Below are 21,855 nucleotides of genomic sequence, written 5' to 3' on the forward strand. Positions count from 1 at the left end.
CCCCTCCCATGGTTTCCTTTCGACAGCACTGTGGCACGCTATCCCTCCCCTCCCCCAGCTCCCCTGTACAAGGTCCACCTGTGGATCTTCCCAAAAGCTGGTAACACCCCCCCAACCTCAGCCCCCGTCATGTTCACCCCTCACCCTACGTGACCCATTCCGCTTCAGGTTCATGTTCACCCATTTTCCAGTCAAAGACCCCCAGTTTCCCCCTTTCCCCTGAAGCCCTGGGGCTCCGTCGCAGTACGTCACGCCTCCTATTCAGAGCGGGTTTTTTTTACACACTGGTATTATTATTGAAGGAATGGCAGGAACGGCTGCTGCCTCTGCTTGTTGCAGATGAGTGGCATTTTGCGTGGGGGAGGGATTAGCTGCTCTTTTTTCTCTGAAAGTTGCTTTTATCCGCCCGACCGCTGATACACACGCAACACGCGAACATGGGAAATGCCAGGTTGTTTGTTGGTTAAGAAATGCAGGCCCCAGCTGTGTCTCTTGCTATTTGTGTGTCAGTAATGACACTGATCCAGGATCAGACAACACCAACCTTATTCCTAATTCCAATAATTTTGCACAAATTATGAAACTGTTTTAGGGAGACATTTTGGCTGCACTGGGGCCTTGCTGATGGAGAGATTATGGAAATTGGAAATTGTTTGGGAGACTCAACTTTCTGATTTAGCGTGGATGCAGCTATCCAACAACAATTTGTCTGAAACCTGAAAAACTACCTCAGACTAATCTTAATCGCAATAAGTCCAAGACAAATAAGATCAGCACATTCCTGGATTCACAACGCAAGTTGCTAAGAGCTTGCCAAACAGCCAGAAGTGAAATTGGGTTTTTTTTAGCACCGGGAAGGTCTGCATAGCGGGAGGGAGACAGGAAGTGACTTTGACTTCCTGTGCTCTTAGAATCCATGCTACTCCATCACTAATGACTTGATGACTGACCCACAAGAACTGGAGATTTATGCGTCGTTAATCCACACACATATGTACCCTACATTTAAGAAAACAAAAACCATCGTGCCCACAGAGCACTGAAGCATTGATTGGCTGGTTTGTGACCATGGTCAACTCCCAGCTGCCTGTCACCCTCTCAGTCATGCGTATGCGCTTGTCTATATATGTAACCCCTCAGACCACAAAGTTTTGGGCATTTTTAAAAGCATAAAGGTTCTGTGAAAAGACTGCAGCCAGTCTGGGTTACAGAGAGTGAGGCAACGCCTTAAATGTGTAGAGCAGAAATGAGAGTGAGTCTGTCGCTCCCTCCAAAATAGGCCGACATTTCACTGTAACTATGGCTGCGACACTCTGCTTTCACTTTCACAGGCAGTGCACAAAGCAACAGGCCTGGCTGACTTCTCCTGAAGCCGACTTCCCTGGAACGGTGATCTGCTGCCACAATATGTGCGAGTAACACTACCCTTCTGGGTTTTGTGTCATCCTACCTCTATCAGTCAATCAATCAGTCCAGATATTTATTCAACTGCATCACATATATTTGTGCCATAAGCAGAAATGAAAGCTTATGATATTACACTGAGTGCGGTAGTGAATCTTATATACAGGGCTGTACCAACCAGTGCAGATACACCTTCATGTAGAGCAGGCGGATATTAGCATTCGGGCTGATCAATTTAATTCCCCGTCTTTTGAGGCTTTCATAAAATGTAAACATTTCACAATGCGTAGTTAAATCTGTAAAAATTCAGGCTGCTCATACGGTATATCAGTATACAGACTCATACATGATCCAGTGGGCTCCTAGTCTTAATTCCTAGTCTTAAATGATTGGGACTACATGAACAATTGGCTCTGGCTGCAGTATGACTTGTGATCTAAACTGCTCCCCTGTTCAATCTAATCTCCCTCGCAATTGCTGATCTCTGAACAGCACTGAGCAAGTGAGTGCTTTGTATGACATTGATGGCTGACCTGGCCCTGACCTGGGTTCAGATTAAGGAGTCAGGAATGGAGTGGAATGCCCCTGCTGCAAGCTCATATATAAATCAAATGAAACCTAAACTTATTTTGGATTAGGAAAATGAGTTCAACATTTAGCCTCCAGCATTGGCCCACTGTCCAGGCTCAGAGATATGGAGAACCTGAATGCCATTGCTGACTGCTGTCAAATGCATGTGAATGAAGTCCAAGGCTGCTTCTGTTTGTCCAGAGAGCCATCATTTAAATAGCACTTCCTTGAACAGCAAATCCTTGCAATTAGTATTGTGTAATGGTATACCAGCAGTGACTTTTCCTGCTGGCTTATGTCTGAGTGTCATTGAACTTAGATAAAGTGCTATGACTATTACTGACCAGTTCCCTCCTGAAATAAACACCACCCGCATTTATTGCAGAAATGGACATATACGGAATTACTTAGTTATGTAGTAATAATAATAATACTAATAATAAAAAGAAGAAAAAGATTTAACTCAAAGTTATGTACGGTACTAGCAGAATCAACATGGTAACATCAGGGAAACTGTGCTGGGAAATGCAAAAACTCAAAGCTGAATGTAAACTATATTTTGTGCGGTTGTGCTGGTTAATTGATTCTTTCATTATTAATCTTTAGTATTATTTATTAGACATTGACAAACTAGTTGTGTAACTTTGGATAAAAAGTTGTTAGCCACCGACGCCAGGTAAAGTTAAAAAAAACATTGTTGACTCACTGGGGGTCTCAGCCTCTGTGTTAATATGGTGACCTTTGCTGAGATCACCAAACCCTCATCCTTCTCCCCATATATTGTTCATTGTTAGATGTATGGGACAGTTCTCCTTTACCCTGCAGCTCTCTTACATAGCATACACTCAGTATGCAGTCTGTAGCAGTTGGAGGTAGGCCAAAACCAACAGACAAGACATGTCTAGAGCTCCTGGGTTGGTGTTGTTGGGGAACAGCCCAGCTGCAGTATATCAAGAGGTCCGATTGCAAAATAAACACATAAATACATGTGGCCATACCCTGAGTTGGCTGAGGAGCATCTCTAAGCTCTGTAGTTCCTTAGCTTTGTTAAGGTGTGTCAACATGCACAAATGCACCTCCTGTTCAGACAGGGTTGTAGGCAGTCTGAATTGGAATCAGCCAGTCATTCAGAAATACAAACTTTGCTGTTTAATGCACACTCAACTGTTACTCTATATGAGACAACAATACTTGTGAGGATACTTGGTATCCTCACATTAGGAAATTAAAGTTTCTGAAAGCAATACAGTGACTATTCCCAAACTTACGCTGCCTGTTTTCTACAGTAATATGCAATTAATCTTTGCCAAGACCACAAGAATGGTTTTGTCACTTTCAATTAGCAAATAAATACTGTATACTTGGAACCAATGATGTATAATGTGCAAAATGTGAAAATTGATGAAACGACAGATCTTGTGCATTATTCTTCTAAATACTTTTCACAAATACCATTCCTCTAAACTGCATTTATATTACTGAGGTGAAGCACATTGGAACTCAAGGCACATTTTTGGGTTGTTTCTAGAAGTCCTCCAAACAAAGCCATATGATTATCCTGAAACACACACCACATTTGCTCCTTTTGAATATGAATCCCAGGAATTCTGTGGGAGGTACCATGAGCTTTCCAAGTTGGTAAATCAAAATAAACACTACTGAATAAATTAATGCTTAAAAATGCACGGAGCTAACATTGATTTCAAGCTACATTTAGATGAGCAAATTTGGGGAATGGTGGGGTTAAGTCGTCAAGGGTTTCTCAGGTTACTGCTGCATTAGTTTCTCCCAATGATGGAACCTTTGCATACAGCCTACTGGTCTCTGTACTGGAGTGATGCACCTCTCTTGTGATTGGCATTAGTATTGTGTGGCTTGCAGTATGTAAAATAGTCACTGGCTTATGGGAGTGCATTGGAGGAATGCAAATGGGTCATAGCAGTATGGGTTGACATATGATACAAAACAAATACTGATACTTTTTTTTGTCACTAACACAACTTGACTACAATCATTTTGTGGCCATTCTTTCATTACTATAGTCTATGCCTCTGAAGGAAACACATCGCAATGATAGCCACTCTCTTTCCTGTCTGGACTGTTCCAATCCTCTCCAATCGCCTTTAAGAGCTCCAAAAAGGCCCCATGTTCATTCTGGCCCTCCAGCCTCTCAGTTACTGGCTAAAAATATGGCTCTGTGTGTAAGCCATACCCAGCGGCCCGAGGATTAGTGCCGTGACTCGTCTTTGGCCCGCCTCCAGAGCCACAATGTCCTTTTTGTTTTTGGGGTGGACGGAAGTAGCACAGACCGCGGTGAGGAACGGCATTTTCTTTCTGTGCAGTTGTATTTTGGTGTCACTGTGGGTGTCTGTCCCCCTCAGCTTTCTTTATCCTTCCTCGCTAAAGGTCTGTTCTCTTTGGCGGTGAACACATGTTCTCCCAGTAGAGGGCATGTTAGGGTGGAAGGAATTAGGAGAATTGGGCCTCTTCCTCTTCCCTTTCCCTCTCCTCTTGACCTGTTGAGTGCTACCTCAGTATATGAATGCTTTATTCCAGGGGTTGCCAGTTCAGGGGCAATGGTCTCACAGTTTTTCTTTAAACAGTCTATGCACTGCAAGATGACACGTGATCAGGAGTTAGGTGCTTCATGTAAAGTAGTTATTTTAAATTTATAAAAAAAACATGTTTTGTCACCTCCATATTATTGCATGATGCTGGACTGCACAAGGTTTGGCCATTTGTTCCATTCATATATCTTCCCTCTATGTTACGAAAATTAATTTCAAAAACCTTTGTCTGAGAATGTACAAAAGGCCCTCTTGCCAAAACTTAGATGTCTCAGTTGTCAATGAATTGTGAAACCGTGAAACACACTCCAGTTTAGCTGGTTAAATAACTAGAAAGCTATTTTATCACTTAGCCTGCAAACCTCAAAATCATTTGCAGATCCTGCCTCTCTTCTGTACTCTTCTCTGTTTCCCCTGCCAAACTGCTGCAGTCTAATGGCTCCATCATTCCGCTCATCTGCCATACTAATACAAAGCTTCAGTGTTTTTATTCAATGGCATATTTTCATTGGCCAGTCAGAGCATTTTTGGTCATGATTTGGCATGATATATTGGGTCTAGTGAAGTATTTATTTATGTCTCTCCTTTTTACACACCACAGAGTATGTAGAGGCATTAATAAATTAACAGTGAGAGTGAGGACTGGAGGGCACTCTTGGACTCTGGTACTCGGGAAGATTTCAGCAGTTTCAGCGCGTCCACGGCGAAAGGGTAGCAAAAGCATACTCCATAACAGGACACCCCATTCCACCACTGACCAATTACCTCCCCCCATCTCTGTGAGAGACTCTATTCCAAGCGGAGAACATGCTTATGAGCCATGTTTAATAGCCTGGTTTGACTGTGGACTGGCACGACCGGGCTCTGGGCTGCCCCTCTGACCGCAGTGTACACCTGCATACCTACTACCTCAGAGGGAGCCGCTGCGGTAATGGACCCGTTTGAAGCTGTCCGTCCTTCATCACACCCATTTCCTGCAATTCCGTCGGTACCTCAGCACCAGCCTGTCCATGGCCTCTAGGTATCCAAATACAGTTCACACACCACCCAGTTCAGTTCAAATGGCTGCACAGGCATGGCAAATATGTTTCACCGCACCCTAGACTTGTATAAATTAAAGTAGACGTCATTAAAAGCATAATAAAAATGATACTCTCCCACACCTGTTCCTCCTGCTGTGATAAACTTTTCTGATCGTGGTACATTCAGTGCACTGTAGAGACGTTTATTTCAATTTGTTCTCATGCACTCACTGGCCTTTCATTGTACTGATGTTCATGCATTGAGATACCTTGCACGCAGGGAAATTGTATCTGACTTTTGATTCAGGAATGTGCCACAACACAAACCTCTGTTCCTTTTCTTTCCCACAAAGACTGAAAAATGTATTTTCCAACAGGATCAACTCATTATAATTCCTGGGGCGATTATTAATTTACTTAGCAGATATCATTCTGTGGATAGTTACTTACTAGATATACAATCTTTTCAAGTCATGTTTTGGTCCAACTATTTTCTGAAGGATTGTACAGAATATAGATATGCAGTACATTACAGCAGTTTGATGAGTGCCAAAAGAGGGAGAGGAAATGTAAGCTGTCATATTCAGGCAATTTAGTATATTCAGAAATGTAAGGTATGGTATGCAGCTACACTTCAGGAAATGTATAACTCAGCATAGCATTTCTCTTTCCTGTCATGTGACCTTAAGAGGGAGGGGCCTGGTCGGTAGTCAATGAAAGTATCCTTGACTCAAAACTTTGAATTGCACGTCCAAAGGCATTAAAAAGGGAGAATGGAGAATCTATTCGTCTTTTTCTTTTAAAAAAACAAAAACAGTATGTCTGGCAATTGTGGCTGTCCTCAAGACACGGCTTGCCACTGACAGAAAACCCGGCAGTGTGTTTCCACAGAAATGAGGGAAGGCAAACACATTGACAAATAAAGAAGCCTTCTGGCCTGGACAGGAATTCTGAATCCCAGTCCCTGAGGCACAAATTCTTTTTCATTTGTTATTCAGAACATCAGTAATTTTCCTTTTCTGCAAAATGACAGCACATAAATGCCAGCCTTGAAAAGGCAGGTTATGAAAAGCATACCACGGGAATTTCCTGTAGTTTATTAAATAAGTTGTGTTATTTTCATTCAGTGGGGTAAGATATATTAGTATGATGCATGTTTGTTCCTGTGGAGGAAGACAAGAAGCATTTGTTAATTTTCAACGAAATGTGCCTTGTGAATATTGGGACTGAATACCATGCTGGAGCAAAACGACTCATTATTGCCAGTACTATCCAACTCAAGTCAAGCCAAGGGCATACCATTCTGGCTCAATCCAGTCAGGGCCAGTTTATCCAACTCCCAGAAGGGACCCAAGGCCTGTTTCATCCAGGGGTTAAAGTATGGGTACTGTGTAAACATCTCACTCAATTAGAAGTCAGAGTATCGAGTGAAAAATATACAGGAGTGAAAGTAAAAAAGTCTCTGCTTTTAAACGCATAATAGTTTCTGATTCTAAAAAGGTACTAACTCAGAGAAATGTCAATAGAACGTCCATTATTTACTTAGAATTTCTCTGGAGGAATTATCATTGCTGTTGTATACTTCTACAAAAGTGGAGTGCTATTATCTTCATTTTGTATAGGGCTCTGAAACACCGTGAGCTCACGTATGAGTTTCTCTGACCAGTAACCATAATGATGTTTCTAATAATAATAATAATAATAATAATAATAATAATAATAGTAATAATTCCTTGAATGTATATAGTGCTTTCCTCACCAGCCTGAAACTCACCTCAACCACCACCAATGTGTAGCACCCACTTGGGTGATCCAACAGCAGTCATTTTGCGCCAGATTGCTCACCACACATCAGCTGAGGTGGAGAGTTGGAAACTATGCCAATTAAACCAGGGGATGATTAGGTGGTAGGTTGAGTGAGTGAGGTTTGGAATTTAGCCAGGACACCGGGGAACCCCTTACTCTTTGCAAATAATGTCATGGGATCTTTAATGACCTCAGCGAGTCAGGACCTCGGTTTAATGTCTCAGACGAAAGACGGCATCTCAAACAGCACAGTGTCCCCATCACAGCCCTGTGGCATTGGAATTTTTGACCAGAGGGAAGACCACCCCCTACTGGCCCACCAACACCAATTCCAGCAGCAACTTAGGTCTCCCATCCAAGTACTTACCAGGCCCACACCTGCTTAACTTCAACCATTCAGCAGGAGCAGGGTGCATGATGGAGGAGAGCGCAAGGAGAGGGAGGTTGAGACAGAGAGGTAGGGGGAGGGTGACAGGCGGGGGGAAGCAAAATGCTGTATTTTTGGCCAATAATTGCCTATAGCTTAGAAGAAGCAAAGCTCTTTCATTGTGTTCAGGCTTCTGTAACTTTGTTTTAGTAATATTTAGAGTAATTCTAATATTACTCAAAGGGTTACCTTTCAGAGACCAGGATTATGCCTGTATTTAAAAGGGTTCAAGAGTAGTAACCATTTTATTTTGGGTATGTCATTTTCAAGCTTGTGTCAAGAAAAGGGGTGATACTTAAGAGGTTAAAAACACTGAAGTAAAGTACAAATCCCCCAAAATAGTACTTAAGTATAGTAACAAGTACTTTCCACCCCTGGTTTCATCAGCCTACCTAACACTGCCTAAAACTGATTATACACTATTAGCTAACACTAATTATAGTGTGTGGTGTGAAGACGTGTTAATTTGATTCAAAACCTTGCCTCCACCAAATCAATTCAACCTCCATATTATAAAATAAATCAGCGGGTGAAAACACTTTAGCATAATGAAGTTTCATAATTACCCAAATACATTTTTTATTCACTACTTTTCAACACTATAGCACAGTAGAAGCAGTCATGAAATCATATGTGAAATGTATTAAGAATAATGGAAATTTGGAAAGTACATTTCATTAGTAAACAGAGGATTGAAGCTCAGGTCATTGTAACATATGCATATCTGGAAGATGTCTGTCAATCATCACAAAACAACCCAACATGCCTCTTACTTGAAGGACAATGGTCTGTCAAAGAACCATATTTTCCAAACAAGTTTTCCTTACCTTAAATGCTTGGTTTGGAAGCTTTCTTTAACTGAAGCCAGTGGCATGTTCCTCTGAGCATAGCTTCCCGTGGTTATATTCATTTCAGCCCTGGTTATAATAAGATAGAACAAGGAAAAACACAACCAGATGTTTTCAATTACGTTTTTGCACACAGTTCAAGCTAGAATTATCCTGTTTTGCACTGATTTTTATGGGACCTGTAAAAATTGTAGTTGTGAAAATAATTTATATTTTGCCAGTTTACTTAAAATAAAAACTTTTTGAGAAGTAAAGGTTTGGTCTCTTACAGTTCAGAGTATGAAATATATATAATCAAAAGCAGTATATGAAATTACATTTTAACAATCTCTTCATTAATGCAAGAAGGCGTTAAATCGAGATGGGTCACACTTATCACTAATAAAACAGAATTAAAATACTATCAAAATTTGACAAAGGAGCACGTCTTACTACTATTGCCAAAGAATGTCATATAGGATAATGAATTGTGTTTAAGTAAACCTTCCAATCAATAAAATACTTTTTCTAAATTCTTTAAACAAGTATGCAAGTATTCTTTGGACCTTTCCAATGTTTGAAAAGGCTCCATATAGATCTTGCGCGACCAGTGAGCAACTGTGTGTAACTGCACGGTGTGTCATGCTTAAACTTAATACATAATGCTGCCAACTGCCATCCAATATTTTCCAAAAACAGAAGAAATAGTGGGGTAAGGTTTGCTATTAGATGAGTAGCTACTGTATAGCCTTAGCTGGTGTTATACTGAAATACAAAACAACAATACCATCTGCTTGCAATTTTAAAAATGTTAAAATATAAAACATTATTAAACAGTCAGGGGGTTCAATGCTTAATTTTGACAGTTGGCTCTTTCTGCTGTCAGTGAGAACAATCTTTTGGAAGGCAACACAACTGAAAGTTCACAGTTCAATATTAAATGTGTAAGAGACATATTGGTGCAAATGTTTTTTCTTGCCTTGCCTGATTTGCCTGTCTCGTTTCCATTGGAAAATTCAATTCATTCTCTTAAGAAGAATGTAATGTAACATGTAAAAATGGATCCACCTCTGTTGGCTTTACCCTCTTGCCAAAAAAAGATCTAAAGAAAAGATCAGAAGGGGCTTACACAGTGTGCAATAGTATTTTGTTTAATGTCAGAAAACAGCATTGGCCAATTATTGCGCATTATTGCAAATGTAAGCTTAAATATTTAGAACTCTGTACACATTTTATACAGAGAACCAGATGTTTTTCTTTTGACTCCATGTGATAACAGGTGATTATGATCAGTTGTGGTTTATGAACTTGATATGGAAGTCAGAAATGCTATCTCTAGATCTAATCAGCACTTTTGTTTTGCTTGATTACCAAGCATGCCAACCAACTTAATGCACTATGAAAAAAATAATTTCTCTTGTAATCAGGTCTCATGTGGTTGCATTTTATTTCTTTGTTACCATATATTGGAGCATTTAAATAAAAAGGCAAGCTTCATTTTAATCTATTTAATCGTAGACCACACTTTCAAGTTGGAGGTAAATACCTGCCTATTACTTGCATATTATAACTGCAGGGAAAAGGCTGGTGAATAATTCAGTTAAGAAAATTGGTGTATTTCAAAGAACAACTAAACTGTCAAGAGTTTACCTGGTCTGTGTGTAATCAGCCCGCTCTAGTTGTCATCATGGAGAACATAGAGTATGGCTATGCACCCTTGAGGGGTGGTTCTGGGCAGAAATGATTCTTCATCTTCATAGCCTGGAGTGGACAGGGCACTGACTTTTATCAGCACCTTGCTCTCCCCCTGTTTACAATATGCAGGTCACTCAACACAAAGGATGGCATCTTATGCTTTTAAAAAGGTACCAATGTCTAAACAGTGCCTAAACTGATTCTTTAAAATAAAGAGCAATGACATTAATTCATAATTTTATTGGAAAAGCAAACCGTTTAATTGTTTTATTTAATAGTTTAAATTAGACTTTGTACTTAATTAAAATGTATCCCATTTTGACCACATTCTAGCTTGATAATGGTACCTGCTGTTTCTGACTGAGTCGACAGAGTGAGTGTAACGTTTGCTAGACAAGGCTTGTGCCACTGAAATGAGGCACCAAAATCTGCATTGTGATTTGGACCGGTAGGTACTGGTGGCATGGGTACTGGACCCAACACTTACTCAACAAGAAAAGCCCAACAAATCTGATGACCAGCTAATCATAAGGTACCTACATCAACCCTAATTCCCTCCCATCATTTATTTTTTGACAGATGGGTATTCAAAGTTTAACGGACCATTGTGACCTAAACCAGACAGGTCTTCCATAAGTCTTTGTAGTGTCAGCAGGCACAGTGTCTGTCAAACTACCCTAAGGTCCCTGAGCACCTACGGTCTGACCGGCACTGACATTATGCAGACACCCGGCTTTTGCCAGGAAATGTATGAAATTAAAGTTGAATTTATGAAGGTCACACTCTTTCAGAAAGAGTAACTTTTGCTGACTGACACCACAGTTGAATATGAGTGTGATTCTGCATCCTCCCAGATTTTCAGTTGGGGAGGAATGCTTAAGCTATCGAGTAAACATCAGCTTTTCATATTAAAAGAGTTCTGGGAAGCAGGCCTCTGTAAAGCCCCAATACCTCTGGCCAGATTGCAGAGATTTTGCCAGAAAAGACAAACTAAATTCACATACTGATGTTGATAGGTAATCCCAGCCTGTTCCTCTTCAGGAAAATGATGCAAAAATTATCAGGAAAATTTTGATCAGGATACTTACCAGTTTCAGGGCAGCTGGTAATCCTCAAGTGGTCATAGCAATTTACTTTGAAAAACAAAACTAGCATAAATGCACCATTTTTTATTTTAAATGTTTTTTAATAGACTGACATGGACGTGATGTCACGTGTTGGTTTTTGTGGAGGATGTTGTATTTAAAAAAGAAACTCAATTCCCATAATAACATGTGCTCATTGAATGTCGTGGTAAGGAGTTGGATGAATCTGTTTTTTTTATTCATTTAAAAATGGAAGGAACAGACACAGAAAAGCGACGTAATGAGCCACTATCTTGCCAATGCTGTCAGTTAGTGGGACCAAGCTAGGACAAGACTACAGCCAAGTCTTCTGTTTGTGTGTTTGCTCATGTTTCGTAAAGCTTTCCTCTTTGGAACCTCAGAATGTTGGTCAAAATGTCATGTGTCTCGTTACCAACACTGGCTTCTGTGTTTTCAGACAATGTTGTTTTCAATAAATGGATAAACAAATCAATCATTTAATATTTTCTACTGAATTTGGTTCAGAATCTCACATTAATGGACAGTAGCAGTACAATCCCTGGTGTACAATCCAGCTATGACCATCTTAAAATTACCAGCTACCAGCTTTTTCAAAACATATGAGATGGTCAAACCATGTTGAGTATGGAGCTGGTCTGAACCGGTCAGCCAGCTACTAGCTGTTTCAAAACCTAGCTTGAGCTGTTTTTTTTTAGCAGGGATGTGTCTTTAGTACATATGAGCCTGAATGCAAGACCTACAGTATGTTATATAACAGCAATTGTAGTCATTTTAGCATTTTGTACTTTCATTTAACCTAAATGTAATTAACATATTTAGCATGAAGCTTAAACACTTTGCCCTTAAGTTCATTAGCCAACGCAAACTGTAGATCTTATGTGAACCTGTTGCGTCCTTGTAAGCCAGTGTGTGGGTTATGTGTACCTGCTATGTCCCTGTAAACCTGTACGTGGGTTGTGTGTGCCTGCTATGTCCCTGTAAACCTGTACGTGGGTTGTGTGTGCCTGCTATGTCCATGTAAACCTGTGCGTAGGTTGTATGTACCTGCTATGTCCTTGTAAACCTGTGCATGGGTCGTGTGTACCTGCTATGTTCCTGTAAGCCAGTCTGTTGTTTGTGTGTACCCGCTATGTCCCTGTAAACCAGTGTGTTGTTTGTGTGTACCTGCTATGTCCCTGTAAACCAATGTGTTGTTTGTGTGTAGCTGCTATGTCCCTGTAAACCAGTGTGTTGTTTGTGTGTATCTGCTATGTCCCTGTAAACCGGTCTGTTGGTTGTGTGTAACTGCTGAGTTCCCGGAAAACTCAGTGTACCAGTGTCCCTGTAAACTCGTGGATATGTGGGCTTGTAATATGTGTTTGTGCTGTGTCCCTGCTCAGCCTGACACTGTGTTTGCTTATTTTGACTATCCAGACTGACGGGTAATGAGCCCCTGTCCATCCTGCCACTGAGCTCACAGCCTGAGGAAAGCACAGCTAAAGCACACTACAAACTCTGCGACCGGCTCAAGTTGGAGAAGAAGCAGCGCAGGATGTGCCGACGGGACCCCGGCGTAGCAGAGACCCTGATGGAGGCCATTAGCATGAGTGCCCTGGAGTGCCAGTACCAGTTCCGCTTTGAAAGGTGGAACTGCACCCTGGAGGGGCGCTACCGAGCCAACCTACTGAAGAGAGGTACATACAGTACCATCCGACAAACACTTCCCTTTGCAGGGGTAGAATATTGCCCCATGAAATTGTGTGATTAGGTTCAGATTCAAGATCAATTTTTCTTGTGACCAAATGCACTTGGAACATTTTGTACCAACATTACTGGGAAATGTTAGGGTGTGTTAATGAAGGCATGAATACCATGCTGTAAAATCCAGCTATACCAGCTTGGCCAGCTTGAAAATTGAGCTGGTCATAAGCTGGTCTAGTCGGCTATGAGCTGGTCAACCAGCATAGCCAAGCTGGTCATAAAGTTTGTCTAGCTGGGTATGAGCTGGTTAACCAGCTAGTGTTGGCAGATTGTCCAACTGTTTCAAGAGATAGCTTGAGCTGGTCAAACCATGTCAAGCTGGGAGCTGGTCTGAAGTGGTCAACCAGCTAAACCGTGTTGAGGTGAGAGCTGGTCTGAACCTAGCTTGAGAACTTTGAATAAACAATGTGTTGGCAATGTAGTTGTTTGACCTCTTCATCTCTCGCTCCTACAATTGTCAGGTTTCAAGGAGACAGCGTTCCTGTATGCCATATCCTCGGCAGGCCTGACCCACGCCATGGCCAAGGCCTGCAGCGCTGGCCGGATGGAGCGCTGCACCTGTGACGAGGCGCCCGACCTGGAGAACCGCAAGGCCTGGCAGTGGGGCGGATGCGGGGACAATCTGAAGTACAGCAACAAGTTTGTCAAGGAGTTCCTGGGGAAGAGGTCCAACAAGGACCTACGTGCCCGTGTGGACATGCACAATACAAATGTGGGCATGAAGGTGGGCATGGACATATTTGTGTACAATAACATGCCATATAATGCTACCTGTAGCAGTGGCGATTGTCTCTGTACAGGTCTCCTCCCATAGTTATGTTTTACCTTATCAATAAGTGAATAATAATAATGCTGGACTTTTGCGTTTAAGTTTTACAAATGCCGTTTTTCTGCCACTCTCCCTTATTGGCATCATTTTCCAATGTATTATTCTGGATTGCAATAATCATGACTATAATGATTTCAACCGTTGAAATCAGCTTAATAGTTTTCTTCAGATTAATCGTTCAGGTTGCGTGCTTTTTAGTGAATTCATGGGGGTCCCAAGCCAGTTTGTGGGAATAGCAGTCTCAATGTTTCATCTGTGATTCTATGGGAGAAAAAGTGGATCAGCGTCCATATCTCCTGTCCCTTCCTACTCAAACAATGGCAGGAAATCTTTAACCCCCGAGTGACTCTGTGGGACTGTCCCAACCGGCGGGGCTGAGCTGCTGACAGGTTAACTCATCTAGGGTGAGCCCTTCCCCACCACAGCGCTGTCTGGTTCCCCCAGCAACCGGGCCGCCGCTTGGAAACAGGCAATGGGAACCATATGTTTCAAAGTGCTTGGTGTGAGTTTTACGATTGCTGTAACTACCTTCAGATTAACGCTTAATGGCCTTGACAGAGGATGCATTGGCCTTGCACTAAATAGATGGGAGAGACGTACGGCTCTTTCTCTAGCTGCAGGGAGGAATTTGTGCAACTTGGGTGAAGACCAGTTTTGACATCTATAAAAGCTCACTTGGTGGAGGCACATGCGCACCTGTGTCCGCTTCTGATTTAGCCTTTCTGAAAGTCAGCTGTTTTGGTGGTGTCAGTTGAATGGCCACAGGGCCTGAATTCCTTCTTTTTGTGACATGTGGATTTCGTTTATATTCTCTGTACATGTACAAATTGTCCAGGAGCCAAAATGGTCTCCAAAATGTTAAGTAAATGATCTATTCAGGTCTTTGTCTCCTTGTATCAAATGGGGAAGTTTATTTAAACTCTTAGTACGCTACAGTCTGTATACAGGATATAAGACAAAAGTATCACTTTTACAATAGCTAACTACTTAAGATTTCTACGGCAATAAATAACTAATCTCCCCCGTAGGTGTGTTTAATGGCAATATGGAATGACATATATATATATATATATATATTTTTATAACCTATTGCGAGTTACTTAAAATGAGCAGTTATACATTTCAGTTTAGTTCAATTTTACTATTGAATGCTGCAAGGAATTGTCATCTCTCTTAGAAAAAAATCTATTTGGATAGTAGTTGCGACTACAAAGAAAATAATTTTGCTTATATTGTTATAAAAGTTATCGTTCTAGGTGTGAAGGTGCCTTAACACTGTTTGAGGTAGCATGACAAAGCCTACTATGACGATGTCTTACCACACTGGCCATTGAACAAATGTGTATACCATATAAGGAGAAAAAAAGACTAATTTCGGACAATAGAAGAATAAATGTACTCCATATGTTTGTCGTCAGACTCTGGAGGACTAATTAGTTCAAATATGCAAAAGAAATTGTGAATATTAGGTGAATGGTAGATCTCATCTTCAGGAATGTGATTCTGGTATTTAATCAATTTTGACAGGATCGTGATTTTATTTTTAATTTCCGCTGTGAAATAGTCCAGTGGGAGACAGATATCTCAAGCTCATGCCGGGTCACATCATTGAGGAGATTCTTGTTCTGATATTCTTGTTCTTGGTATGAGAACAAATGTCATAAAATCTGAACATCCAAAGTACTCCCTCACCTTCAATTGACTGTGAAGTTGATAATCACTTTTTAATCCCCCCTTTGTGAAGCAAATTTCATGCCAAGTATAGCTTTGCGATTGTGTCGGCTGAGGGAGAGAAGGGTAGTTTGGAAGTGTTTTTAAATGTAATAGGCAAGGGCCACGTATCAATAGCCAGAGAAACCACAGGTCTGGCAATGAATGCCTTACCTCATATTTCCTCATATTGTTGCTATTTCCATTTTAGTACGAATATGAATTGAGGCGCAAATCATATCCCAAATGTCGCCAGACAGAGACTGCTCCTGCTGGACCAATAATCATGTATGTTCTTCCTCCTCTCTTATCCATAATTCCATTAATCTCAAAATGTGTTTTATTTGTAATACATTTTTTTACAGCGCTATTTCTTGGAGTTTGCATGTGTAGGAGGTTCAGGTCAAAATCCCATATGGAGTGCCGGTCCAGGAATGTGCTGGTCTCTGCATCCCCCTCCGCTTCACAGCTGACTCCACATTTCGGCTCTGTATTTTGGCCGCAAGTGAGACACACGTGCACTTTTTTTGCCTGCCTGTCCGGTTATGATGTGGACTCAATAAGGAATAGCACTTAATGCAGCCCAGTCATTTTGTTTTCTCGTGGGGGATTTCACAGTTGGAACGTGCAATCTGATAGGATCTCTAGCAGGCATTAAGCCAGACTTCTTTGGGACTTGTACTGCTGCTGGAATGAAGAGGATCCCTTGGGAGACACCCTCAATGCTTTTCAGAGCAAAGCTATGGTATTTATGGTGTGTCAAATTATTACGGGTGTGGCCGTTTTGACTGTGTGGTTGCTAAATATGTCGAGATTAGCAATGAGGGTGGGGGTACCATTTTAATGAGGAGATTTCTGATTTAAAACACTACGTCTGACAGTACCCGTACTCACGCCCTGCATTTAAACCAAGCCCTTAGAAGTCACTTACACTGTTTGGTCCTCAACTCCCTTGCTTACACATGGCTTCAATCAGAGCCCACAAACAGTGGGTAGGACATGGGCCTCCTGCCTACTTAATATCTCTCTCCTGTTTTTTTTCCAAGAGACATCTCAATGGGCCTTTTATTCTGAAAGCACTGTTGGGTAATATTGTTCCTCTTATTACAGCTAGGATTGGGTTTAATCAAACTGGATTACACTTGATAATCATAATAGCATCAGTGCCCCCCTGCCTGTCTCCATCGTTAACCTTCTAACTCACAGCTCCCCCTGTGTTTTGTGTTTTGCGGTCCGTTAATTAAAGGATGCCGTACTGCAAAGCCTCCTGGGAGTTCTGCCTTGATGGAGTAGGCGACTGTTTAATGGCCTTGCTTAATGAAATCTGCTTCGTTTGCGGGACATGCTGTTGGCGTGGTTTGCCGGAATAGACCACCCTTTGTTTGAAGTTTGCGGGAATTTTTTAATCAGTATTTTTGGGTGCCCCGTTCAAGCATTTTATAATGACCTTCAAAGGTTGTGCTTTTCATAGGATACAACCTGGGATTATAATGGTATGTTGTTGCCAATTATGCTTTTAATTCACAGATTGGAGGAAAACATTTACTTTTTGATCGTGCTCTGACATTATACCCCAGATAATTAAAATGATAATGTTATGGTTATGGTAGGGATAATGTCATATAATGGAGATAATATTGCCATAGAGATTACACTGGTTATAACTGGTATGTCAGTATTGCCTCTGCCTCAAAAAGTACTGGCCCTGGAAAGGTTCTTGTGTCTGCTAATGAAGATATCAGAGTTAATTTGGATGCCATGGTGCCACTTTGACATAGCATCGCATAGTGAACTCATGCCGCCTCTGTGTCTCCCAGGTGATCAAGGCCGGGGTGGAGACCACCTGCAAGTGCCACGGTGTGTCGGGGTCCTGCACGGTCCAGACCTGCTGGCGGCAGCTGTCGCCCTTCCACGAGATCGGCAAGCAGCTGAAGCTCCGCTACGAGACGTCCCTGAAGGTGGGCAGCTCCACCAACGAGGCCACGGGGGAGGGGGAGATCTCACAGGCCCGGGCCCAGCAGCAGCCACTGCCGGGGCCCAGCGACCAGATCCCCCGCACCACAGACCTCCTCCACATCGAGGACTCACCCAGCTTCTGCCGCCCCAGCAAGTACTCCCCGGGCACGTCCGCCCGCAAGTGCTACAAGGACAAGAACTGCGACGCCATCTGCTGCGGCCGGGGCCACAACACCCAGAGCAGGGTGGTCACCCGGCCCTGCCAGTGCCAAGTGCGCTGGTGCTGCTACGTGGAATGCAAGCAGTGCACACAGAGAGAGGAGGTCTATACCTGTAAGGGGTAGCCGCCACCCCTCCCCCAGAACAGAAAAACACTATTCGCCCCCCTCATCGACTTGCGGACCGGACTGAGAAAGGGGGAAGGGGGCTATCTTGCCCTGGGAGGTTCATGAGGGAGTGGAAGAAGGCGAGGAGCTGGCCAGCGCGACGATGGAAAGCACTTTCCAAAGGCTCATTGAGGCTCACTGGTGACACCCGTTCACCGTTTTGGGGCGGAGAGTGTCCTCCGTCCAGCTCAAGGTGTGGGGATGTGGGGGTTGTCGCCTGGCAGGGGTGCTCTGCGTCGCCCCTCGCCCATGACCTGCAGTGACCGCAAGGAAAATGGCTTCGTGGGTGGCCGCTTACTCTCACGCAGTGTGCAAGTGAATAGGAACATTTAAATTCCAAAAGACTGATGTTTGGGCAAAGAAATGTTTTTTTTAATTTTTTTTTTATCAAAACCAACCCTGACTATCAAGAGCAGGGGGATAAGAGTCAAGCAACAAACCAGAGGCGATCTTGTGTATTTGAGAGAAGCTGAGACAGGGTGTAATATATATTCTACACGCACATATACACACTCACACACACCTGTGTGTATGCATATGTATGTAAATATATTTAATTATATAATATTGCTATTATATTTGCCACTTATCTAAACATCTAGAACAACCACTACCCACACAAATGTTTGGAGTTCTTTGTGTGCCTTTTTCCTACTTCTGATCGTAATTCACTTTGACAAGGCCCTTTGGACAGCAGTAAATTTGTTTCCTCTTTTGCTCTCTATGGATATAATTTATGGACCGAAGGTGTACGTGCTTTATGTGTTTTGGCTTTTTTGGTCATGAGACAAGCTACCTTTGTGACTACTCCTGTCCAAGGCAAGGAGACACAATGCAAAAAAAACACTTCCTTGGACTTCCCTTCAAATTCTGAAGGTGTAGTAGGATACAATTTTTTTTTCTTCTTGCCTTTCAATTTTTAAGGCTGTTTCTATTTTTGTCCTGAAAAGAAACATAACAGACTAATTGATCAGGGAAAGATAAACCACTATGTTCATTTGGACTCCAACCTAAACTAAGCTATGGCAAGGCTGGGAAGGGCTCAGAGACAAGGGGAAGGAATGACCTAGTTTCTCTTAACTTTCTGGACTGAAAACATGGCAATAACAACCTCTATAAAATAAGAGGGTAATTCTCCAGATACCATCTCCGCAGGATTGCCAGCTGTACCGAATGCATGCGCGCCATCAGGCTTCCGTTGTCTCGTACCCTTCACTCTGACGGGAATCCCTGTCACCCGAGCGTCACTGTGACAGCACGACACACAAGTCATATCAGTGTATGCAACTTGTATGTAATCCTTCCATAAAACAGGCCACATGCGGTTTATTTCAGCCTCATGTGGCTCCTCCCCAATATTATTGTTGTCACATATTATGTGACTGTAGCTACAAGGATACCTGAGAATGCTGTGCTGAGTCCTCAATCCATCATTTCTATGTGCAAAGGATTAGAAACGGCCTCAAAATAATTCAATAAACCAGGATATTGTCATTTTCCGTTAAGTTCCCTTAATGGATTTACATCGAACATTTTGGAAATGTTGTTATTAACATGTATTAATGTGTAAGGTATGCGAATAGAAAGTGAGTGTTTTTCTGGGGCGTGGGGAATTATGTGTGTGCATGCAGTATGTTTGTGCAGAGAATGGGGTGTTTGCCTTGTTAACTCCTTAAATTAATAGTAATTTCCAAGCACATAGCAGAGGAATTGCATCATAATTTGTTTTTGGGTTGATTTCTGCTGTTTTGCACTCAGATAATTGCCTGCCAGAAAGAGAATACCTTATCAGTTTCAAATGGCAAAAAACTCAAGAATATCCTGTGCCTTAATTTTTCAGCCTTTTTCCGAAGATGGCTTTAACAATGCCTTTATTGTATGCTCTGTCCCTAGTTACTACAGAAAATTCATTTTGGCAATGTAGGCAAATAGCCTCAATTGAATGTGTTGTTAGTAAAAGCAGAATATTGAAAATCAAAGTAGTCCATCTGAAAAAGTAGCCATGAGGTCAGGTTATTTAATTAAGCTGAAAATGAGATGGTTATTTAATCTTTTTTTGTTCTTTTTCAAAAATAATGGTTTCAAACTGATTTACTGCCAGCTTTCGAGACTCCGTACACTTGCTGTAGGGGTTTTGTATGTCTTTGGAGAGAGCAAATGCAACATCAGAGGTACCGATGTAGGTATAGATTCATTCTTTTTTCTTCACTTTAGTGGTGGGCAGTCCTCCATAAGTGACATTCTCAGAGGGAGCACATTTGACAAATGTCCATACTAGTACGTGACACACAACCTGTTGACTGAGTATCAGCACATTTCAATATTCTTTGTATACAAAACTGACTATATGACGACAAACAGAAATATAAAAAGTGTATATATATTACCATATGACAAAAATATGTAGAAACATATACATTTATATACATTAACTTCTAAAAGGCATGTGTGAATGAACTACTGAGTGAGAGACCATATATTGCAATATAGCACCATTCACGCACTGAAGCCTGGAAGCTTTCTCTTTAAAAGTATTTAAAGAGTATATATATATATATATATATATATATATATATATATATTTGTGTGTGTAGATGTATTCCCCATTTGTGCATTGTAAATAAGGTTTATTATCCTGTGGTAAAAAGACAAGGGTGAGGCATACGCTTAAAACTCACAGGCAATTTTGGAGGGGGCGGTAGATTTGACGTTGATGTTGGCTGAAAGGTTTGTGGTATGTCACTGCTGTAAAACCTCTGATTGCGAGATACTGCAGGAACTGACATCTAAAATTCCATGGACCAGTTTCCGTAAATCACACTTAAAGAAAAAAATAAATAAATCTGATGGCAAGGCAAATGTGACCATCGCCTTATCATAAACTGTGATCTAAACATCTACGGCAACATTTTCGCGTTCTCATTTGGTTCTGCGTTCTGTGACTTGCACACAAAAATATTTCCTCAAATAGGAGCTGACATTTGGTTGTATGTGCCCCTATGAGCCAAATTCCAAACATTCTGAGATGGCAAAGCAAACCAATTAAGTACCAGTAGAAAATATATACATAGAACATTGCGCACTACATGAAAACCATAATGGCTATGCACACAGCCTCAAAAAGACATGCCTTCACACCACAGTACACAGGCACAAGAGTCTCGTCAGCTGTCTGCTGTGTGCCATGTCGTTTACTAACTGAGCCATGCCTCAAGCTATGCTGTTCTGACTCCCTCGAGTGCAAATTCATGAAATAAGTGGAAACATTAAAGACTGTATGTATATACACTCTATACACACATATACATAATGTACATATATTCTGTGTGTGTATATATTTAAAGTACACGCAATAGGCACACATACATAGTTTATCATTTACAACATGTGTGAAATCTCACAAGGCTGCAAGACTCCTTTCTTTAGGATGTGAGATGGTCCCTTTAAAATATCTCTTAGCACACCCTTGACAGCATACAAGGTATCATCTGTCATCATTTTGGTTATTTCTTGTGGTCCAGAGTCAATCTAACTGCAATGTGCTTTACCCTTCCCAGTATCTCCTAGAGTACCCATTTTAAGCAAGTGTTATTCCAGTGCATTGTCAGTGAAATCACAACAAATGCTGTAATGTGTGATTAAATGAAATGAATGACACTTCAAAGTTAGCAGGAGAGTTAACTTTGATTGGTTTGATTGAGCCTGGTCCTTTCAGATTTAACCCAAATGTTATACAGCTAGTGAGACCATTGAACTGAAATTTGGATGGTTTTGTCCGTCAGACCGTCCTGAGAAGTGTATCTCTGGATC

At 41.6% G+C, this 21,855-nt stretch overlaps 1 protein-coding gene across 1 annotated transcript in view; it reads left to right on the plus strand.

Moving 5' to 3' along the window:
* The window catches only part of wnt9a (wingless-type MMTV integration site family, member 9A), a 35,544-nt gene extending 17,541 nt beyond the window's left edge, over positions 1-18,003 (plus strand). Inside the window, exons 2-4 of the mRNA XM_061256265.1 lie at positions 12,838-13,097; positions 13,626-13,888; positions 17,521-18,003. Of these exons, the coding sequence (XP_061112249.1) occupies positions 12,838-13,097; positions 13,626-13,888; positions 17,521-18,003 (1,006 nt within the window). The remainder of the gene's footprint in view (positions 1-12,837; positions 13,098-13,625; positions 13,889-17,520) is intronic.
* The last annotated feature ends 3,852 nt before the right edge of the window (positions 18,004-21,855 follow it).

The sequence above is a fragment of the Conger conger genome, chromosome 9 (assembly GCF_963514075.1).
Source record: "Conger conger chromosome 9, fConCon1.1, whole genome shotgun sequence".
Taxonomy (NCBI): domain Eukaryota; kingdom Metazoa; phylum Chordata; class Actinopteri; order Anguilliformes; family Congridae; genus Conger; species Conger conger.